This window comes from Electrona antarctica (assembly GCF_951216825.1).
Source record: "Electrona antarctica genome assembly, chromosome: 10".
Classification (NCBI taxonomy): Eukaryota; Metazoa; Chordata; class Actinopteri; order Myctophiformes; family Myctophidae; genus Electrona; species Electrona antarctica.
Window position 1 is genome coordinate 19,818,306 of NC_136791.1, and position 20,105 is coordinate 19,838,410.

General features: G+C 41.6%; 1 protein-coding gene across 7 annotated transcripts in view; it reads right to left on the bottom strand.

The window, feature by feature from the left end:
- The window catches only part of cfap46 (cilia and flagella associated protein 46), a 114,648-nt gene that overhangs the window by 65,766 nt on the left and 28,777 nt on the right, over positions 1-20,105 (bottom strand). For 6 of the 7 annotated variants that reach the window (XR_013791055.1, XM_079513356.1, XM_079513355.1 and 3 more), the window contains 6 exons: positions 17,439-17,590; positions 16,239-16,351; positions 13,417-13,629; positions 10,678-10,885; positions 2,884-3,033; positions 272-385 (listed from right to left, as the gene is read on the bottom strand). Coding sequence is in view for 6 of the 7 variants with exons in the window: in XM_079513356.1 (XP_079369482.1) it covers positions 272-385; positions 2,884-3,033; positions 10,678-10,885; positions 13,417-13,629; positions 16,239-16,351; positions 17,439-17,590 (950 nt within the window). In the remaining variant the exon portion in view is untranslated. The remainder of the gene's footprint in view (positions 1-271; positions 386-2,883; positions 3,034-10,677; positions 10,886-13,416; positions 13,630-16,238; positions 16,352-17,438; positions 17,591-20,105) is intronic. The other variant, XM_079513352.1, reaches the window with a different exon arrangement.

Consider the following 20,105-nt stretch of genomic DNA (forward strand, 5'->3'; position numbering starts at 1 on the left):
CTAGTAAATCCACTAGTCGACCTTGCTGGTACTAGTTGATAAGAAAAATGGGGGGGGCCTCAAGATCAGCTACAATGCTAGATTATAGTCATCAATGTACACAGTTTTTAAATGTACAAATAGGTAGTCACATAATAGGTAGTTATTAAATGTACAAATAGGTAGTTACATAATAGGTAGTTAAACAACTAGTCGACTAGTAAACTAGGCAACTAGTCAAAATCACTAGAAGTGAAAGCCCTAATGTACGCGTGCACGTAGAGTTACATACTGTGGCGAGGCTGGGTACAGAGAACTCCATCTGCCTGGGATTGCTGCTGTTGTACCGGAGCATCTCCACTCCCACCAGCACGCACGTCATGGCCGATACAGACTCATTTTTACACTGCAGGGGGGGGGGAGAGAGAGAGAGAGAGAGAGAGAGAGAGAGAGAGAGAGAGAGAGAGAGAGAGAGAGAGAGAGAGAGAGAGAGAGAGAGAGAGAGAGAGAGAGAGACACACACACACACACACACACACACACACACACACAACTGTGATGGATATACAATAGTTATGTTATGTATGTATAATTATATAGCCACGTACAGTATTTTACTACATGCTCATAAATGATGCATCCGCGTTCCCCCATTCTAAAACTCACTATATACACTATTCAGCATGTGTTCCAAATACATACGAGATGCTGTCGTCGATAATGCATGACTTCCCGTTGTGCGGAAAATGAGCCGATGAATGATTTATCGATTGCAATTACAGATAATTACCATTTATATTAACACTGCATTGCTTAATTTGCATGGGTGGAAGTGACCCCATTTCACAGCGATTCATTCAGATTCTGAGAGTGTATACAAATGTAACCAAATGGACCCGTAATTACCGATGGATACACAAATGGATTTGACTGTATATTTAGTCAATCAACAGTGAACGTATTCTGCTGAAGAATCGACAGTGAACGTATTCTGCTGAAGAATCAACAGTGAACGTATTCTGCTGAAGAATCAACAGTGAACGTATTCTGCTGAAGAATCAACAGTGAACGTATTCTGCTGAAGAATCAACAGTGAACGTATTCTGCTGAAGAATCAAACAGTGAACGTATTCTGCTGAAGAATCAAACAGTGAACGTATTCTGCTGAAGAATCAAACAGTCCATTTAACACAATTTCATGTGTATACACGTCTTTTATATCAAAACCATGGGGTGCTAAGGACGTTTATAGGCATCTTTTGGTCTTTTTTTATTGATATATAAAAAATATATGTTTTTTCTTTTTGGGTTGGCCTCTCCTTCTGCAATGCACTTCTGCAATAGTTTATTTGCACATGCGCACTGCCGTTTACTTCCTTGTTTGTGGCTCCAAAAGAATGGCTTGCATCTCCTAATCTAGGGAACTCTCCATGGTTTTGACGAAAAGGACAATGTTCTGTCTTCATTCCTGACTTCAGCATGCCTCTCGTTTGGAATATTAACGCTTCTAGAGAGACTTTAGCGTGACCAGCGTGAGGTAAGAATGGAAGATTATGCCTCCCGGTTTTTGGGGGGGGAACGGAAGGTGGAGCTTTTCAGGGTAAAATCTGTCATATCTGCTGACACTCGCACCATTATTTTGCCTCTGGCGCATTTTAAGTGTTAACTGTCAAGCTGCCTCTCCCATCTCACTGGACCACATGCACGTGAACGCTGTCACACCAGATGACCACGTTAACCCATTTAGACAGGAGGACCATTCTACAAATGTCTTCTAAATCCTGACAGTTTTCTGAAAAACCCATGTTTCAATGTCAGTGGTTCTCAAACTATTTCAGGTCAAGGACACCCAAAAATATATGTAATTGGCCGCCGACTCCCATCTGAAAATATGTTGTTCCAGGGACCCCCACCCAGAAGCAAAGATTTGAGTTAAAAACGTTCGCTGTGAAAGAATATATATTGAAAGATTTGTGCGACATTTTCAAGATTTTTCAAAAATAGCAGCCCTACAAGATCGTAGCGCGGCACTCGGTGTCGCGCTATGAGCTTGTAGATCTTCTATTTTTCAATAGCTAAAGCATAACATAATGGTTAAAACATGGGTTAAGATCTGCTGCTGATCAGAGACACATTTACATACGTCCAGAATAACACCAGGAAGGCCAGAAATAGTACAGCAGAGAAGAATTAGAGGATATATACAGTAATTAACAGCTTAACTTGAGCTACAGTACATAAACTCACGTTATGGGTGAACTATGGCATCTGAAGTAAAAGCAACGTTAAGAATTAACTAATTAGTCGCATGTTAATTGAATGGAAAAATCACCATGCCATCAATGCATGCTGCTTCATGGTAGTGAAAAAACCCAGGATTACAGTGGATGGATTGGCATTTCAGGCCAGTACACAAAACATTAAAAAAAAGCTTACAATACGTTGTGGTGCCGACGCCTTGTGAGCTTGTAGATATTATAGATATATATATATATATTTATTTATTTTTTGTTTTTTTACCCATATTTTAACCCATTTAGACCCGAGGACAATTTTACAAATGCCTTCTAAATCCTGACAGTTTTCTGACATTTTCAAACATTTTCATGTCAAAGACCACCAAAAATATATGTATTTGGCCACCGACCCCCATCTGAAAATATGTAGTTCCAGGGACCCCCCAGAAGCAAAGGTATGAGTTAAAACCGTTCACTGTGAAAGGATATATATTCAAAGATTCGCGCTACATTTTCACGATTAAAAAAAATAGCAGATCTACAAGCTCATAGATACGAGCTTGTAGATCTGCTATTTTTTCAATAGCTAAAGCATAACATGATACTTAAAACACCAAAAGGGGTTCCCGGCCAGAAGGGTTAAATAGCGCATCAGTGGGTTTAATACCTCATCATCGACGTCCATCTTTGGACCGATCTGCTGCTGCAGGTGTGTCTTGATCTGCACCCATGTTGCCACGACTCGTTTCCTCACTGCGATGGGGACGTGCTCCGCTGGGACGTTGCAGTTGGACAGGCGAAGGGCATAGTCACACAGCTATAGAAAGACATGATATATACTGTACAGTAAGAAGGGCATAGTCACACAGCTATAGAAAGACATGATATATACTGTACAGTAAGAAGGGCATAGTCACACAGCTATAGAAAGACATGATATATACTGTACAGTAAGAAGGGCATAGTCACACAGCTATAGAAAGACATGATATACACTGTACAGTAAGAAGGGCATAGTCACACAGCTATAGAAAGACATGATATACACTGTACAGTAAGAAGGGCATAGTCACACAGCTATAGAAAGACATGATACTGTACAGTAAGAAGGGCATAGTCACAGCTATAGAAAGACATGATATATACTGTACAGTAAGAAGGGCATAGTCACACAGCTATAGAAAGACATGATATATACTGTACAGTAAGAAGGGCATAGTCACACAGCTATAAGACATGTTATACTGTACAGTAAGAAGGGCATAGTCACACAGCTATAGAAAGACATCATGTCTTTCTATAGCTGACTGTACAGTAAGAAGGGCATAGTCACACTGCTATAGAAAGACATGATATAGTGTACAGTAAGAAGGGCATAGTCACACTGCTATAGAAAGACATGATATAGTGTACAGTAAGAAGGGCATAGTCACACTGCTATAGAAAGACATGATGGACGTTGCAGTTGGACAGGCGAAGGGCATAGTCACACAGCTATAGAAAGACATGATACTGTACAGTAAGAAGGGCATAGTCACACAGCTATAGAAAGACATGATATACACTGTACAGTAAGAAGGGCATAGTCACACAGCTATAGAAAGACATGATATAATAGTACAGTAAGAAGGGCATAGTCACACAGCTATAGAAAGACATGATATACACTGTACAGTAAGAAGGGCATAGTCACACAGCTAGAGAAAGACATGATATAATAGTACAGTAAGAAGGGCATAGTCACACAGCTATAGAAAGACATGATATACACTGTACAGTAAGAAGGACATAGTCACACAGCTATAGAAATACATGATACACTGTACAGTAAGAAGGGCATAGTCACACAGCTATAGAAAGACATGATATATACTGTACAGTAAGAAGGACATAGTCACACAGCTATAGAAATACATGATACACTGTACAGTAAGAAGGGCATAGTCACACAGCTATAGAAAGACATGATATATACTGTACAGTAAGAAGGGCATAGTCACACAGCTATAGAAAGACATGATATATACTGTACAGTAAGAAGGACATAGTCACACAGCTATAGAAAGACATGATATATACTGTACAGTAAGAAGGACATAGTCACACAGCTATAGAAATACATGATACACTGTACAGTAAGAAGGGCATAGTCACACAGCTATAGAAAGACATGATATACACTGTACAGTAAGAAGGACATAGTCACACAGCTATAGAAATACATGATACACTGTACAGTAAGAAGGACATAGTCACACAGCTATAGAAAGACATGATAGACTGTACAGTAAGAAGGACATAGTCACACAGCTATAGAAAGACATGATACACTGTACACTGTACAGTAAGAAGGGCATAGTCACACAGCTATAGAAAGACATGATACACTGTACAGTAAGAAGGACATAGTCACACAGCTATAGAAAGACATGATAGACTGTACAGTAAGAAGGGCATAGTCACACAGCTATAGAAAGACATGATACACTGTACACTGTACAGTAAGAAGGGCATAGTCACACAGCTATAGAAAGACATGATACACTGTACAGTAAGAAGGACATAGTCACACAGCTATAGAAAGACATGATAGACTGTACAGTAAGAAGGACATAGTCACACAGCTATAGAAAGACATGATACACTGTACAGTAAGAAGGACATAGTCACACAGCTATAGAAAGACATGATAGACTGTACAGTAAGAAGGACAGTCACACAGCTATAGAAAGACATGATACACTGTACAGTAAGAAGGACATAGTCACACAGCTATAGAAAGACATGATACAGTACAGTAAGAAGGGCATAGTCACACAGCTATAGAAAGACATGATACACTGTACACTGTACAGTAAGAAGGGCATAGTCACACAGCTATAGAAAGACATGATACACTGTACAGTAAGAAGGGCATAGTCACACAGCTATAGAAAGACATGATAGACTGTACAGTAAGAAGGGCATAGTCACACAGCTATAGAAAGACATGATACACTGTACACTGTACAGTAAGAAGGGCATAGTCACACAGCTATAGAAAGACATGATACACTGTACAGTAAGAAGGGCATAGTCACACAGCTATAGAAAGACATGATAGACTGTACAGTAAGAAGGGCATAGTCACACAGCTATAGAAAGACATGATACACTGTACAGTAAGAAGGACATAGTCACACAGCTATAGAAAGACATGATAGACTGTACAGTAAGAAGGGCATAGTCACACAGCTATAGAAAGACATGATAGACTGTACAGTAAGAAGGACATAGTCACACAGCTATAGAAAGACATGATAGACTGTACAGTAAGAAGGGCATAGTCACACAGCTATAGAAAGACATGATATATACTGTACAGTAAGAAGGGCATAGTCACACAGCTATAGAAAGACATGATACACTGTACAGTAAGAAGGACATAGTCACACAGCTATAGAAAGACATGATACACTGTACAGTAAGAAGGACATAGTCACACAGCTATAGAAAGACATGATACAGTACAGTAAGAAGGGCATAGTCACACAGCTATAGAAAGACATGATACACTGTACACTGTACAGTAAGAAGGGCATAGTCACACAGCTATAGAAAGACATGATACACTGTACAGTAAGAAGGGCATAGTCACACAGCTATAGAAAGACATGATACACTGTACAGTAAGAAGGGCAGTCACACAGCTATAGAAAGACATGATACACTGTACAGTAAGAAGGGCATAGTCACACAGCTATAGAAAGACATGATACACTGTACAGTAAGAAGGGCACAGTCACACAGCTATAGAAAGACATGATACACTGTACAGTAAGTGATATACTGTACAGACATGATATACTGTACAGTAAGAAGGGCATAGTCACACTGCTATAGAAAGACATGATACACTGTACAGTAAGAAGGGCATAGTCACACTGCTATAGAAAGACATGATACACTGTACAGTAAGAAGGGCATAGTCACACTGCTATAGAAAGACATGATACACTGTACAGTAAGTGATATACTGTACAGACATGATAAACTGTACAGTAAGTGACAACATTATAGAATGCTCTCCGCTTTAGTTGTCTAGTACCAGTGTTTTTTTTTGGCAGCAAATTTCTATTTTAGTTTTAGTCATAGTCTCTTGAATAGTTTTCATTTCGTTTTAGTCACATTTCAGTCACCCGGAATGTTTTGGTGTTAGTCTGGTTTTAGTCGACTAAAGGTCATAAGGTTTTAGTCGACTAAATCTACAGTTGATTTAGTCGACTGAAATGTATTTTGGCAGCCTTGAATGATGCCGTCGTAATGACTGATTTTACACTTGCTGAAAATAGCCAGTCTAACGTGTCACAACGTTGTGAGCTTGTAGATCGGCTATTTTCAGCATGCAACCAAGTGTAAAATGACTTATACTGGATGTGTTGTCCACTAGTCCCGTCCTAACATTTTAGTCTAGTTTTTATTTTGTTGACAAAATTGTCAGAATATTTAGTCTTAGTCAACATAGCTTGGTTTTCATTTAGTTTCTATTTAGTTTTCATCAGTGGAAAAAGGTAGTCGACGAACGTTTTTCGAAAACAACACTGTCTAGTACTGCATGTTCCTCTATAGCTATAGCAAAGCATACTGTAGCTCATGGCATCAACAGCACGGGTGAAATTCCCATGGGGGGCCTCTCCCTCGCTGAAAGTGTTTGCATTGACGACACTGTCTGCGAGGCACTTTAGATGAGAGCGTTCATAAAGTGGTGTTACGTTACAGTATGTTATGTATCTGCAAGACTTTCTCTTCAAGTGAACACACGGTGCTAGTCTTTGGCTACGCTGTATAGACCAAGTCATCTTCACGCAAGACAACGCGTCTTCTGCAGTGTACAGTACATAAAAATAGGAGTTCATGGTGCATTTATATAGCGTTTTTATCCAAAGTGCTTTACATAGATTGTGCATTACATTCATCCATTCACACACCGATGGCAGAGGAAACCATGCAAGGCACCAACCTGCACATCAGGAGCAATTAGGGCTTCAGTCTCTTGCTCAAGGACACTTCGACACCAACTCCCTTCGACACGAGCCCGGGTTCGAACTGGGAACCTCACGGTTATTCCATCCTGCTGTTTACCGGCTATACACTACCACGGATCCACTGCCGCCCCTAATCACATATTATCCATATTGTAACATATCCATTATTATCCTACTATTATCACATAATATCCAATCACAGCAAGCCCTGTAATATAAAGATGTGCCGTTTGAGAAGTTGTCCTGATGTCAATTCAGTAGATTGTCAGTGCATTGTCAGAAACAGAACAATTCAGTAGATTGTCAGTAGATTGTCAGTGCATTGTCAGAAACGGAACAATTCAGTAGATTGTCAGTAGATTGTCAGAAACAGAACAATTCAGTAGATTGTCAGAAACAGAACAATTCAGTGCATTGTCAGAAACGGAACAATTCAGTAGATTGTCAGTGCATTGTCAGAAACAGAACAATTCAGTAGAATCTACTGAATTGTTCTGTTTCTGACAATGCACTGACAATCTACTGAGTAGATTGTCAGTGCATTGTCAGATACAGGACAATTCAGTAGATTGTCAGTGCATTGTCAGAAACGGAACAATTCAGTAGATTGTCAGTGCATTGTCAGAAACGGAACAATTCAGTAGATTGTCAGTGCATTGTCAGAAACGGAACAATTCAGTAGATTGTCAGTGCATTGTCAGAAACGGAACAATTCAGTAGATTGTCAGTGCATTGTCAGAAACGGAACAATTCAGTAGATTGTCAGTGCATTGTCAGAAACGGAACAATTCAGTAGTAGAGTGTCAGTACATTGTCAGTGAAAAGAGGGGGGGAGGGGCATTTGCCACAATGTTATATGTTCATTGTATTCAGATTCCCTGAATAGATAAGTTTGTTCCCCTGCTGGACACTTATTTTCAGCAGAGAGAGATGGAATGGCACATCTGTGCAGTTATCAATGGGCATAAGTCCCAAAACTCCCATTTTTTATGCATCCATCCGTTGCCCCAGGCTGCTACTCCCCGCCGTTTGAACCTTCCACCATCCAGCAGGAGTTAGACTCTACATCGATGCATGATCATTATAGGATCGACTGCTCACCTGCTGTGTCGCCTCCGAAGGAGGAGGGATAACCTCCTATAATAATCTACTGTATCTCCCACCGTTTCCTTTCCAGTTTTCTCCAATAAGGAAAGTGAGAGTGAAACGGTTTGAAAGGGTATTTTTAACTCATCTTCAAAAAAGGACGATGTTTTAGTTGATAATTCACTGATAATAAGGCACTGTATGAACGTATGGGAATTGGTAGGTCCTTTGAATGTAATAAGAGAAGAAATGTATTGACAAGAATCCAACGTTTCGACCTAGGAGTTCTTCTTCAGGGAATGAAGAAGAACTCCTAGGTCGAAACGTTGGATTCTTGTCAAAAATTATACAGCATCGTGGCTACGAGTGTGCAACCTTTTTCTCATTTTTACTAATTTACTGCCTTAGACCAGCACCTCACCAACACTGGTGTGCGCCCTTTCCTGTTTTGTCTAACTGCAGCAGCAAGAACAGAGGAATATACAATGAGGCCATGTAATAATGGGGACGTGTGTGAATTGTGTACGTGTGTGTGTGTGTGTGTGTGTGTGTGTGTGTGTGTGTGTCTTTATATGTGTATAGGTTCAAGATTCAAGGTTGTACTTTATTGTGCGTGTGCGTGCAGATGTGCACCTGAACTATTTATGTCCTTGTATGCAATTTCCTCTGTGTGGACATAAATAAATTGTTAAAATATGTGTGTGTGTGTGTGTGTGTGTGTGTGTGTGTGTGTGTGTGTGTGTGTGTGTGTGTGTGTGTGTGTGTGTGTGTGTGTGTGTGTGTGTGTGTGTGTGTGTGTGTGTGTGTGTTTATATGTGTATAGGTTCAAGATGCAAGGTTGTACTTTATTGTTACATCTTGTGTACAGTCAGGTACATAAGAGTAAAACTCATTTTTGTTTGGCTTCCTTCAGACAACGCAGCAGCATTCAGTAGCTAGTGTAGCATTCATAACAAAAACACAGCAAGAAAGAGCAATCAAAGAGTAAAACAAATAGTAACATATGTATATGTGCATGTTTTCCCTGTAGTAGCAAAGTAGCAAAGCAAAATAGGAGATTGATTGCAGAAGATGGAGGAAAGACAATCTTCAATTCTTTGATGTAAAAAAAAATTAAGAGATTCAAAGAGATTCGTATAACTTTCACAGTCCATTCAATCAGATCTCACTCTCAGACTGTCACGTTCATCTTAATCCTGTAGTGTCAGGTACGAAGCACAGTGTAGCTCCACGCACGCGAGAGCAGGTCAATGTACTGTACATTATGCAAAGTATTCAATCTCTCCATCGTCGTAACACGACCCCAGTCTTTGATATTTAATAAAGAACCCGCGGTCCGCCTGCATGAGCAATCTGTCTCAGTCAGCATGTGAGTCTGTCTGCTCCAGGCAGCAGTTAAGTGTTTTTATTTGTGCGGGAGGAAACAAACAAACCTCTCGGCGTGCAGACAGATTGAAACACGGCGATCGGGCGGTGTGACGAATCAAATAAACTTCAAACCAGCCACGCCAGCTCAACACTTACAGTGTAAACCATTGCATACAGGTTCTGTCAGAATGCAAAACACTGATGCATGAAGAGTTGAAGACAGACATAAATAAAGGCACAAAACACACTGCTATAGAGCATCACAATCCCAACCCCGACGAGCGCCCCAGAAGAGTATTTTGCATTAATGTTTCCCATAGACGTTTCAGACGTTTCATTAGAAAGAAGAAAAAAATCACACCCGTGTGAAGTGAGTGGTGCAACTCCATGTGGGGATCCCCGGGGGGATGGGGGACCCACAGGAACGCACCCAGGGTGCCGGCCCGGTTCCGGCGAGCCGCCCCGCGTCCGAAACGGTAGAGAAATTACAGAGTTACCGTGTGGGGGTCCCTTTACTGTACCCTCTACTTTACTGTCACTGTACTGTACTGGCACACCCGAAATCATCATATACAGTATACAGTTAATAAGTGCGTGTGTTTGTGTGTGTGTTAGGTTGCGCACAGGTGGTGAAAAACAACCATGCTATTTGCGTGCTCATACCCATGCAGATAGCTCCGTAAGGGAGTGGTTGCACCACTCAAAAAGGGTACAAGGCTTTTTTTGTTGTTTTTCTTCTTTCTAAGTATTTGTTCGGCCCAAAAAAATGTTTTTGTCATGTCATGTCATGTGTCGGCTTTGTCCGAGGCTTACAGGTCTTTAAATAAATATTTTTTTGAAACGTCTGCGGGAAAAGAAAGAATGGGAAATTCTCTTCCGGGCCGCTCGTCGTCATGAAAGGGGGTGGGACTGGGTCGCTCTATATGCTCAGATATGTAGTATGTATACTGACACACACACACGGCGCGCACACACACCCCTACCTCCAAAGCCTTCCGGATGTCCTGGAGGGCAGCTGGGTCTAGGGGGACGCCACCATGGAGGCTACTGGCCCTCTCCATCACCTTGCCGGCTCCTTTCTTTGCTTTGTCCTCGGCCGGAGCTGCTCTGCGGCGGTCCTCTGGTTCACACAGGGGCTGGATGAAACCCCGAGCCACCGCGTCGCACAGCAGCACACACAGGATGCGATCCCTGCCAGACACAGAAAGAGCGTTCTGCAAAATGTTGGACAATTCCCTTTGTGACATTATCTAGGAAAAAAAAAAAAAAAATCACACCCATGGGAACTGAGCGGTGCAGGCTGCTCTAAACAGACAGACAGACAGACATTCATACATACATACAGACATGCACACATGGTCAGGGCTGCTCAACAACACAGTAATACCGCTGCCTGCCAGCCAGCCAGCGGTATTGCAGCTGCTCGTACTTAACACTCCGATTGCCCGGGGTTATTTAATCCATTAAATCATAGTGCCCGGCGATTTATAGTAGCAGAGCACTCTAGAGCCGATCGACAACAACGGGAGGTATGATTAAATCTATCGCGACTAGCGACGGGACCGCGGTGGGCCGTCTAAGACATGATCATTTCTTAGAATTGGATGGGATGATTTAGATCATCCCGTCATATTAACGTTTTAAGAGACCGAACGTTTTTCGGTCTCGTCGGGCAAAACATGGGGGGAACATTTTCGATGACGTCCCACTGTTACGCAACATTGAGTATTGCGCAACAGGCGCTCCCAGGCTTTGGAGCAATGCGATCGGTCTTGATATCAATAAACTAAGTCTTTTTGATAAACTTTGGCCTGGGCGCTGGGTGTTACTAATTGAAGACATACATACAGACATACACAGTCCAGTCATTGGAGTGGTTAGGCACCACTCAAAAAATAAGAAACAAAAATGCACTTAATGTGGTGCTTTCACCCCTAAATGATTTCAGATAAAATAACTACAGTATACCCATGAAATTGGAGAGTAAATGTGTCTGCATAATTTCTTGGACACTGCAGCAGTGGGAATATCAATGAATCTCTATAAATCCACATAATTACCCCCACTACGCCGTAGGTAGGTCAATTTAGTCAGTATTCATGAACATTTAATTCTGTCTCGCACAGCCTTGGAGTTTAACACGCTTCTTATTCTGTGATATCACAGAGGCACAGCTCCTCAGACAATGAACTGGAAATATAAATAAAGATCTTAAAAGGTAACTCTGACAAGCTAGCACGTACAACAGGGTTACACTACACTTGACATGAAAAGGTTTGAGCACCACTGATATAGAAACATAGGTTTTTCAGAAAACTGTCGGGATTTAGAAGACATTTTGTAGAATCTGGTCTCAGGTCTTGGATTATGGAGACATAATCTATAGACATGCAGCAGCATCCACTCTTAAATCCCTAGATCAGGGGTCGGCAACAGGCGGCCCGCGGGCCAAAATTGGCCCCCCAGAAATAATATCTGGCCCGTGAGATAATTTTGAGATTTTTTTTTTTTTTTTTTTTAAGTCCCACGTTAGCGACCATATTTACAATATGAAAACTGTCACTTAGACAATGTAGGTTACACACCGCTGGAATTAAACATGGAACCTGCAGGCAGCATTAGGTGAGTAATTCATTGTATATGTGTTGGACGTTCGTGGTTGTGCTAATGATAAACGGACAGGTGCTGCCAGTGGGATCCTCCTGCTGCTTAACGACGACACTGTTCTGTGACTAGGTGTACTAGTGTAGCTTTGCATCTGCCCGTGTGAAAGCAGCATAACGTCGTGTCAGCACCATATTTTTCCAGCAAAAAAAAAAGAAAAAAGTTGATTTATATTGGTCAAATAGACCCGAATTAGACCCGAATTAGACCGAATTAGACCCGAATTAGACCCGAAATTTTTCGCGCACGCGCGCTTCGCGCGCGTGCGCGCCTTCACGGGCGCACGAGCGCTGCGCGGGCGCACGAGCGCTGCGCAGGCGCACGAGCGCTGCGCGCGCGCCAGACGGCCGGCCCGCGATGGAATGTCTGGGAATAATATTGGCCCGAGGACAATCTCAGTTGCCGACCCCTGCCCTAGATTATGTTTATCACTCATTGATTCGATTTATTACGGGTGATAGCTATGGTACTCAGTACTACTCATCATTGTATCTTATATAACAAGGTTGGATGGCCCTCCCTGACAGAGAGACGAGAACTACATTGGCACCTGTTCTTGTATAAAGGCTAAGCCATACTGATTGTCCTAAATACATCGCATCTTTCCTGAAATGGGACTCTGAACCCTACCACACCCGGTCAAGTAATTTCCCCAAATTCAAGGTACCAAAGCTTTACTCTGAACTTGGTAGATCTGTCTTTAGCTTCTGTGGCCCTAATACATGGAATGACCTACAAACAACATTAAAATTGACCACACTGGTACCCTTGAGCCGTTTTAAAACCTTGGTGAGCACACAGACCCCCACAATATGTAACTGTTTTTAGATCGTTTTGAAATTTGTCTTAGCTTTTTTATTTGTGAACCTATGAAATTCACATGTACTGTATACCCTTTGTTTTTCTTTTCCTGATCTTCTGATGTATTGTGATGTTTTTCTATGTGATTGTATTACTCAACGACACTGAAAATTAGTTTGAATACTTTTTTGAGAATAAATGAAACTTGAATGAATGAATGTCTCAACAAGGAGCAATTCAGAGATTCAGACACCCACCCATAGAACTCTGTTTGCCTCAACATCTCCACGAGCCTCTGGAGCGTCGGCATGAGGTGGAGGTACTCTCCAGCCAGCAGCAGGTGCTTGTTGTAATTCCACAGGTATACGGCCGCGTTGGCCACCACCCAACGCTCTTTGATCTCCGATCCCAGCTCTGCTGCCCGCAGGAAGTTGGATGTGGCATGAGCGGACAGACCTTGGATCCAGTCTCTGATGATGGTGGGAAAAAGAGCGCATGCATCCCTGTTAGTGCCTCGCTTTGACGAAAAATAGCCGACCTACAAGGTCGCACAATGAGTTGTGAGCTTGTAGGTCGTTTTTTTTCACGGCAAAGAGATTTGGTGTAGAATGTAGATGGAAAAAAAGGAAGAAAGGAGATGACCAAGTCCAGACCCCTGGGGGACTCCAGTGTACAAAGTATATACTAGGATTTAAGTAGTTACAGGGAAGACACAGTTTGTGTTGGAGAGCGAGAGAAAGCAAGGCACAGTGAATTTAGCTATTATGCTTAGCACTGCTTGACATTATACTGTATGCATTTATTCCCTGTTTTAAAATGTAAAATATAGACTCAATTGATAGCATTTGGAAGCGAGAGAAAGGAAAGGCAGACATTTTAACATAATACAACATGTCCTGGAGTGCTTATCGAATTTAGAAAGAGTTATAGTAGAAAGGGGATTGGAGTTTGTACATCCTATATGGATTTAAAGATTTAAGAAGTGTTGAATGTTGTAACACTGTGCATTTGGGAGGTTTTGTGAATTTAGCTTATTTTGCTTAGCACTGCTTGACATTATACTGTATGCATTTATTCCGGTTTTAAAATGTCAAATAGACTCGATTGATAGCATTTGGAAGCGAGAGAAAGAACGGCAGAAAACTTTACATCTAACAATATGTCCTGGAGTCCTTATCGAATTTAGAAAGAAAGTTATCATAGTAGAAAGGAATCGGAGATAATGCCACTTTTCCAAAGTTGCCAAGTGCTTCACGGATAATACATTAAACAGAAATAGATACAGTAACGCATATACTGGGTATTATAAAGTTCATTGACTGGTTTATTAATGGATCATTGTTGTCTGGTCAATTAAAATCACACCCGTGTGAAGTGAGTGGTGCAACTCCGTGTGTGTGTGTGGGGGGGGGGGGGGGGGGGGGGGGGGGGAATGCACCCAGGGTGCCGGCCCGGTTCCGGCGAGCCGCCCCGCGTCCGAAACGGTTGAGAAATTACAGAGTTACTGTGCTGTACTGTCACTGTACTGTACTGGCACACCCAAAATCATCAGTTAATATGTGCGTGCGTGTTTGTGTGTGTGTTAGGTTGTGCACAGGTGGTGAAAAACAACCATTCTGTTTTCGTGCTCAGACGCACCCAGCCAGCCAGCCAGCCAGCTACCCACCCAGGCAGCCACCCAGCCACACACATAGCTCCGTAAGGGAGTGGTTGCACTCAACCACCACTCAAAAACTGCTAGTGTTCAAACTTTAAAGTCACATTATTTTCCCACGACTGGTTGGTTTGACAGCCCTGATAGCATCACAGTCCAATGGCTTCTGAGGAACACTTCCTAACCAGGGAGTGCATTGATGAGGCCTATAATAATGTTGATCGCAATCTGACTTTTTAAACAAGAAGTGCAAAAGGGTACGATGTATCACTCACTTCCTATACTCATGAGACCTATATGATGAAAACGCTATCATGAAGTATTGGCATGTAATTTCGACCCACCACTGAATAACAACTTCAAAAATCTGCCGTCACAGAGTAATAGTCTGGCCAAGGCCAGTATACAGACCATCCCCAAGCAGACCCTTGGCAAATCTGACAGATGGCAATTATCCAGATGGCATCTGTGCCCAGTGTAGAATAACACCCATAAATCTTTTGACGCCAAATGTTCTAGGTGTAATAAATGCAATTATTTGAGGGGAATCATTACACAACATACAGAAAGTTTTAAAATCTGAAGACGCCCCTGTGACACAGTATATTGTTACATTTATGACTTTGCCAAGTCATTATTTTGGGAACGTTTTGGATACACACACTAGGAGTTGTACATCCTATGGATTTAAAGATTTGACATGAGTGTTAAATGTTGTGCACACTGTGCATTTGGGAGGTTGTGTGAATTTGGCTCTTTTGCTTAGAACAGCTTGGACATTATAATGAATGCATTTATTATTTAAAATGTAAAATATAGACTTGATTGATAGCATTTGGAAAATATGCTTACTCGTACATATTATGCAGATGGCATGCGTGGGCGTGCATGCAGCGCACATGCAGATTTGATGTCATGTGCTCGCCTCCAGCAATTAGAGTGGCTACTACAGTCAACAGAGATGTGTTCTTGATCACTTACAAGGACAAAATAATGAGATACTATATTAGAAAATAAGCTGTGTGTGTTATTACCAGATTGTGCTCTACTAAAACTAAAGAAAATAACATTGTGAGACAATGCACTGCAAAAGTCAATTATACTGGAAATAATTAAGTAATTAAAAATACTGCATTAATCAAGCGTGAATGTCATTTTGAGTTATTTTAAGTTATTACATGAAATTAACACATAAATTAAACGGGAATTTGGATTGTTTTAATTATCCCGGAGGATATTTTTTTCCTAAAGATAGAATTGCTTGGGTTTACCATGGCTTATAGGACACTGTGCAACATTGAAAGTGAAAGAGAGTGTGTGTGTGTGTGTGTGTGTGTGTGTGTGTGTGTGTGTGTGTGTGTGTGTGTGTGTGTGTGTGTGTGTGTGTAAATTAGTGTACGTATATGAATGGGTGGGTGTTGCCACCTGTACACTGCCCAGTGTGGATCTTCTGCAGACACATGAGCCCCTCTCTCCCCCGGGGGGACGGCAGGGCTGTTGAACTGCTGCCCCTCTGCTCGTAGCTTCTGGATGGTGGCCTGATGAACAACAACAACAACAAAAGGCCTCCATTTCTCCTCTCATTGACATGACCTGCACATTTCATAACCCCAACATTAAAAACAAATGCACAAAATGTACACAATGACCCGCACACCGTCTGGCATATTGAGAACGGAGAATGCTCACAGCCGCAGACATGCATTATAGGATTGGAAATATACTGTAGTTTAGTTTCGGCTGGTTGCACTGTTGTACCGACATTTCATCAAACCAGTTCATTTGTTTACATCCACAGTGACATTAAACATGACAGCACTGAAAATTAGGGATGTACCCATACAAAATGTTTTGCTCCCGATCAGATCCTGATTACGGTATTTGATTTTGAGTATCTGCCAATACCGTTTTTTCCCCGATGCGATATTTATATTTCTATAGAACACTTATATATCACAATAGTACAATATCCAAAATCAGACAATATGCTGTCTAATATCATGATATGGATATAATATTGATACTAGGAATGTCCCGATCACGTTTTTTTTGCTCCCGATCCGAATCCGATCTTTTGAAAATGATGTAGATCGCCCCCGATTTCCGATCAAGTGATTGGATCGGGACAACTCTAGTGAAAATATAGTAGATGACCTTGCCAAGACCAGATCCGCTGTTGTGACATTGCTGCTGCACTTGTGAGAGCCTCTTTCCTTGTACCTCTCACACTTGGCTTATAGGAACGTTTTTGATTCCTTTTAAAATGCACACCTCCAATATGACGACGGGGCTATTTTCTATTTTTCTCATGTTAGTCGTCTGCTGCAGGAGCCGAAGACAATCGTTTCCTGTATTTTTGATTGTCTCTAGAGTTTATACGATTTTTTCACAAAAATGTTCAAGGTCACTTAGTAGTTGAGCTAATTTCACTAATTCTTAAAAGTGGATAAGGTTGTATTTATGTTGGGGTTATACTGTAGGAAACCTTATGCACACCTGATCGGCTCAGAGACGGCTAGGTGCATATTTCTATTATTTATTATGTGTACATTATTCATATGAGGACCGGGGGTGTTTGCAGCACAGAGGTTGTTGTTTGTAGGACACCGGTAGTGATGCGATTACCTCGGCATTGATGAAGCACACTTCAGCCAGGAGGCAGAGTAAGTCCCTTTCTGAGCTTTGGGTGGGTTTGTGACCATGACCACCTTCCTCGTGGGTCGGTTTATGACCATGACCACCTTCCTCATGGATCTCTTGCGTCAAGTATTTACCTGCTGGATTGAAATGAGATTGGAATTAGACTCCAGTCTGGGCTGTGAGAAATGTCCGTCACCTTCTCCTTACTCTTTACTTGGGAAACTGATATGCAGGCTATATATTTATATACTGTATGTGGCATGGACCATTATAACCAGGCCTGAAGGCAGTGTGTACATATTGTTGATTTGTTTATTTGTCCATCCGGCATATGGAGAACAGTAGATAGTACAGTACTAAGTCCCTATCCCTCTGCAGCCAAGTCGGCTTTACACTAAAATCCCAAACTTTGACTGGCATGCATTTAGTTTATAAATAATCAACTGGGAACATTGTGATAAGTATCCCCCTAACCATATCAAACTAAATTGGAAGAATCATTTAAGTTGAAGTGGAAACATAATTGCACTATCCCTAGTATCCCCCTATAGACCATATCAAACTAAATTGGAGTAATTTAAGTTGAAGTGGAAACATAATTGCACTACTCTACTATATATTGCTGATTAAACATTGCTTCCTGTACATTCTGCAGCCAACCCATCCAGATGTTCACATCTTAAAATGTAACAGCAGTTTATGAGAAGCCTGCACAGAATAATTTCACACACTTTTATACCTGGTGTAAACTTGTGATGTGAGAATAAATAAGTTGATGGAAATAGAAGAACCAAAATGACCTCAAACTAAAAATGTTCACTTCCTCTTAATTATCCCCGTGTGATGAACAAAACAGACGATACCGTCCCAAGACAGAAAGATGTAACATCAGGCAATATGTAAATGAACTGCGGAACACATGTACACTTCCTGCTTCAAGCCACGCAACAGCCATACACAATTTCACAATGGAAACGGATGCTGAAAATGCATCAATTTTACTTGGAGGGTAAACACAGACATCTGTCTGTTTCCATCTCAATCAAGTTTATGGGAATTAAACTTCCCTATAACAGCATTTTTCAGGCTTCTCTACATTTATTTATTTTATGAAGTCCATAGAAAAAAGAAAATGCCAGCTCTAGGCCTACTTGCAGCCATCTTCTCGGTATCGCTGCAGGAACTTTCCAGCCCGAATAATTATCACTACAATACACAGAATGCTAACATTCTTTCTCACAAACATTCTTTCTTTCCGTTGGCAAAGGGAGACGCTTGTCTTGGAGATACAGACAGAAGAACGGGAAGGAGGTTGAGAACAGACCATGAGTTGGTCGGGTTGTTCTGTGATCCGCAACTAAGACCTCTTTTAGACGTCGACCATCTCCAGATAAAACGTCAAAGTCCCGTTGCGTTCTCATTTTTTATTGACCCTTTACTCGAGAACGCACACTTTATGAAAACGCTATAATGTCGCTAGGTGGTGGTAACGGGCTGCCAAATAGACCAGTCACCCACGTTACGTACAAGAAGCTCCCCCTTCACGCAACCCTATCAGGGTTTTGCTTCCAGAACACAACGTGGTTGTGGCCGTCGCTCGCTGCCTGCTTTCTATAAGGCATCGAGGTGACATACAGGCTGACAGACAGCCCAGAGCATGCAGGCAGAGCGCGCCACGGGATGGTTATATATTTTATAATACATTAGGCTACATAAACGCTGCTGCCGCCTATCGCAAGGCATTTTATTTACATCATGGTTTTACATTCACCATCGCTGATGAGCTGCGCTTTGTAGGCGAGGAGGGAGGCTTGTTCAGGAACTCCATTATATCATATATGGCTCTGCATCAATGTAATAAATATGCGCTGTGAGCCAACGTGAGCCATGATGTCATAAGTTTTGCGGATTCACCGTTTTGCCTGTTTACATGGAGAAGGGATAAAACGGCATTCTCAAAGATTTCCACTCTGGAAGGTGTTTTCACTTTGTTGCGTTTTCACCTCCTGAAAACACTGTTCTCGTCTAAAAGGACACCAGCAAACGATACTGTATTTTGCCGTTTTCTATGAACACTATTCTCGTGTAAAGACCACCTAAGGCTACACGACAACGGACTCCAGGGAAAACGGCAAAGTCCCGTCGCGTCTCACTTTTTATTCAGCCTTTACGCAACAGTGACTGAAAAAGCTGGAATGTGCATGCTAGGTGGCGGTGGCGCACTGCCAGATAGACTGCTCCACAGACATTTTCCCCACTAATACCCACTAGTGTTTTGTTGGTGAGAATGCAGCTGAAAAGTGCAATTGTGTGGAAAGCAGCAACAATGCACTAGATTTATTTGCAGTTGAGACATTTTCTTAGAACACATTATCCCACAGTATGAACAACAACCCAGTCATCCAGTTCTAGACAGTTTCTTCAACATTGAGCCCTTTGAAAAAGGTGCAGTCTCTCAATTCTATGACACCTTGCAGGCCGTAACTAGCCTACTGTATCTTCACACTTGTTTGGGAGTATGGGAGGATTGTATCAGAAACATTCACCATAGCTCCATAGGCATTCTCTAATTCAATTTAAGATTGTTCATAGGTTGCACTACTCTCCAACTAAATTAAACTTTTTTTTAAAAATTATTCTCCCATGTGTGGA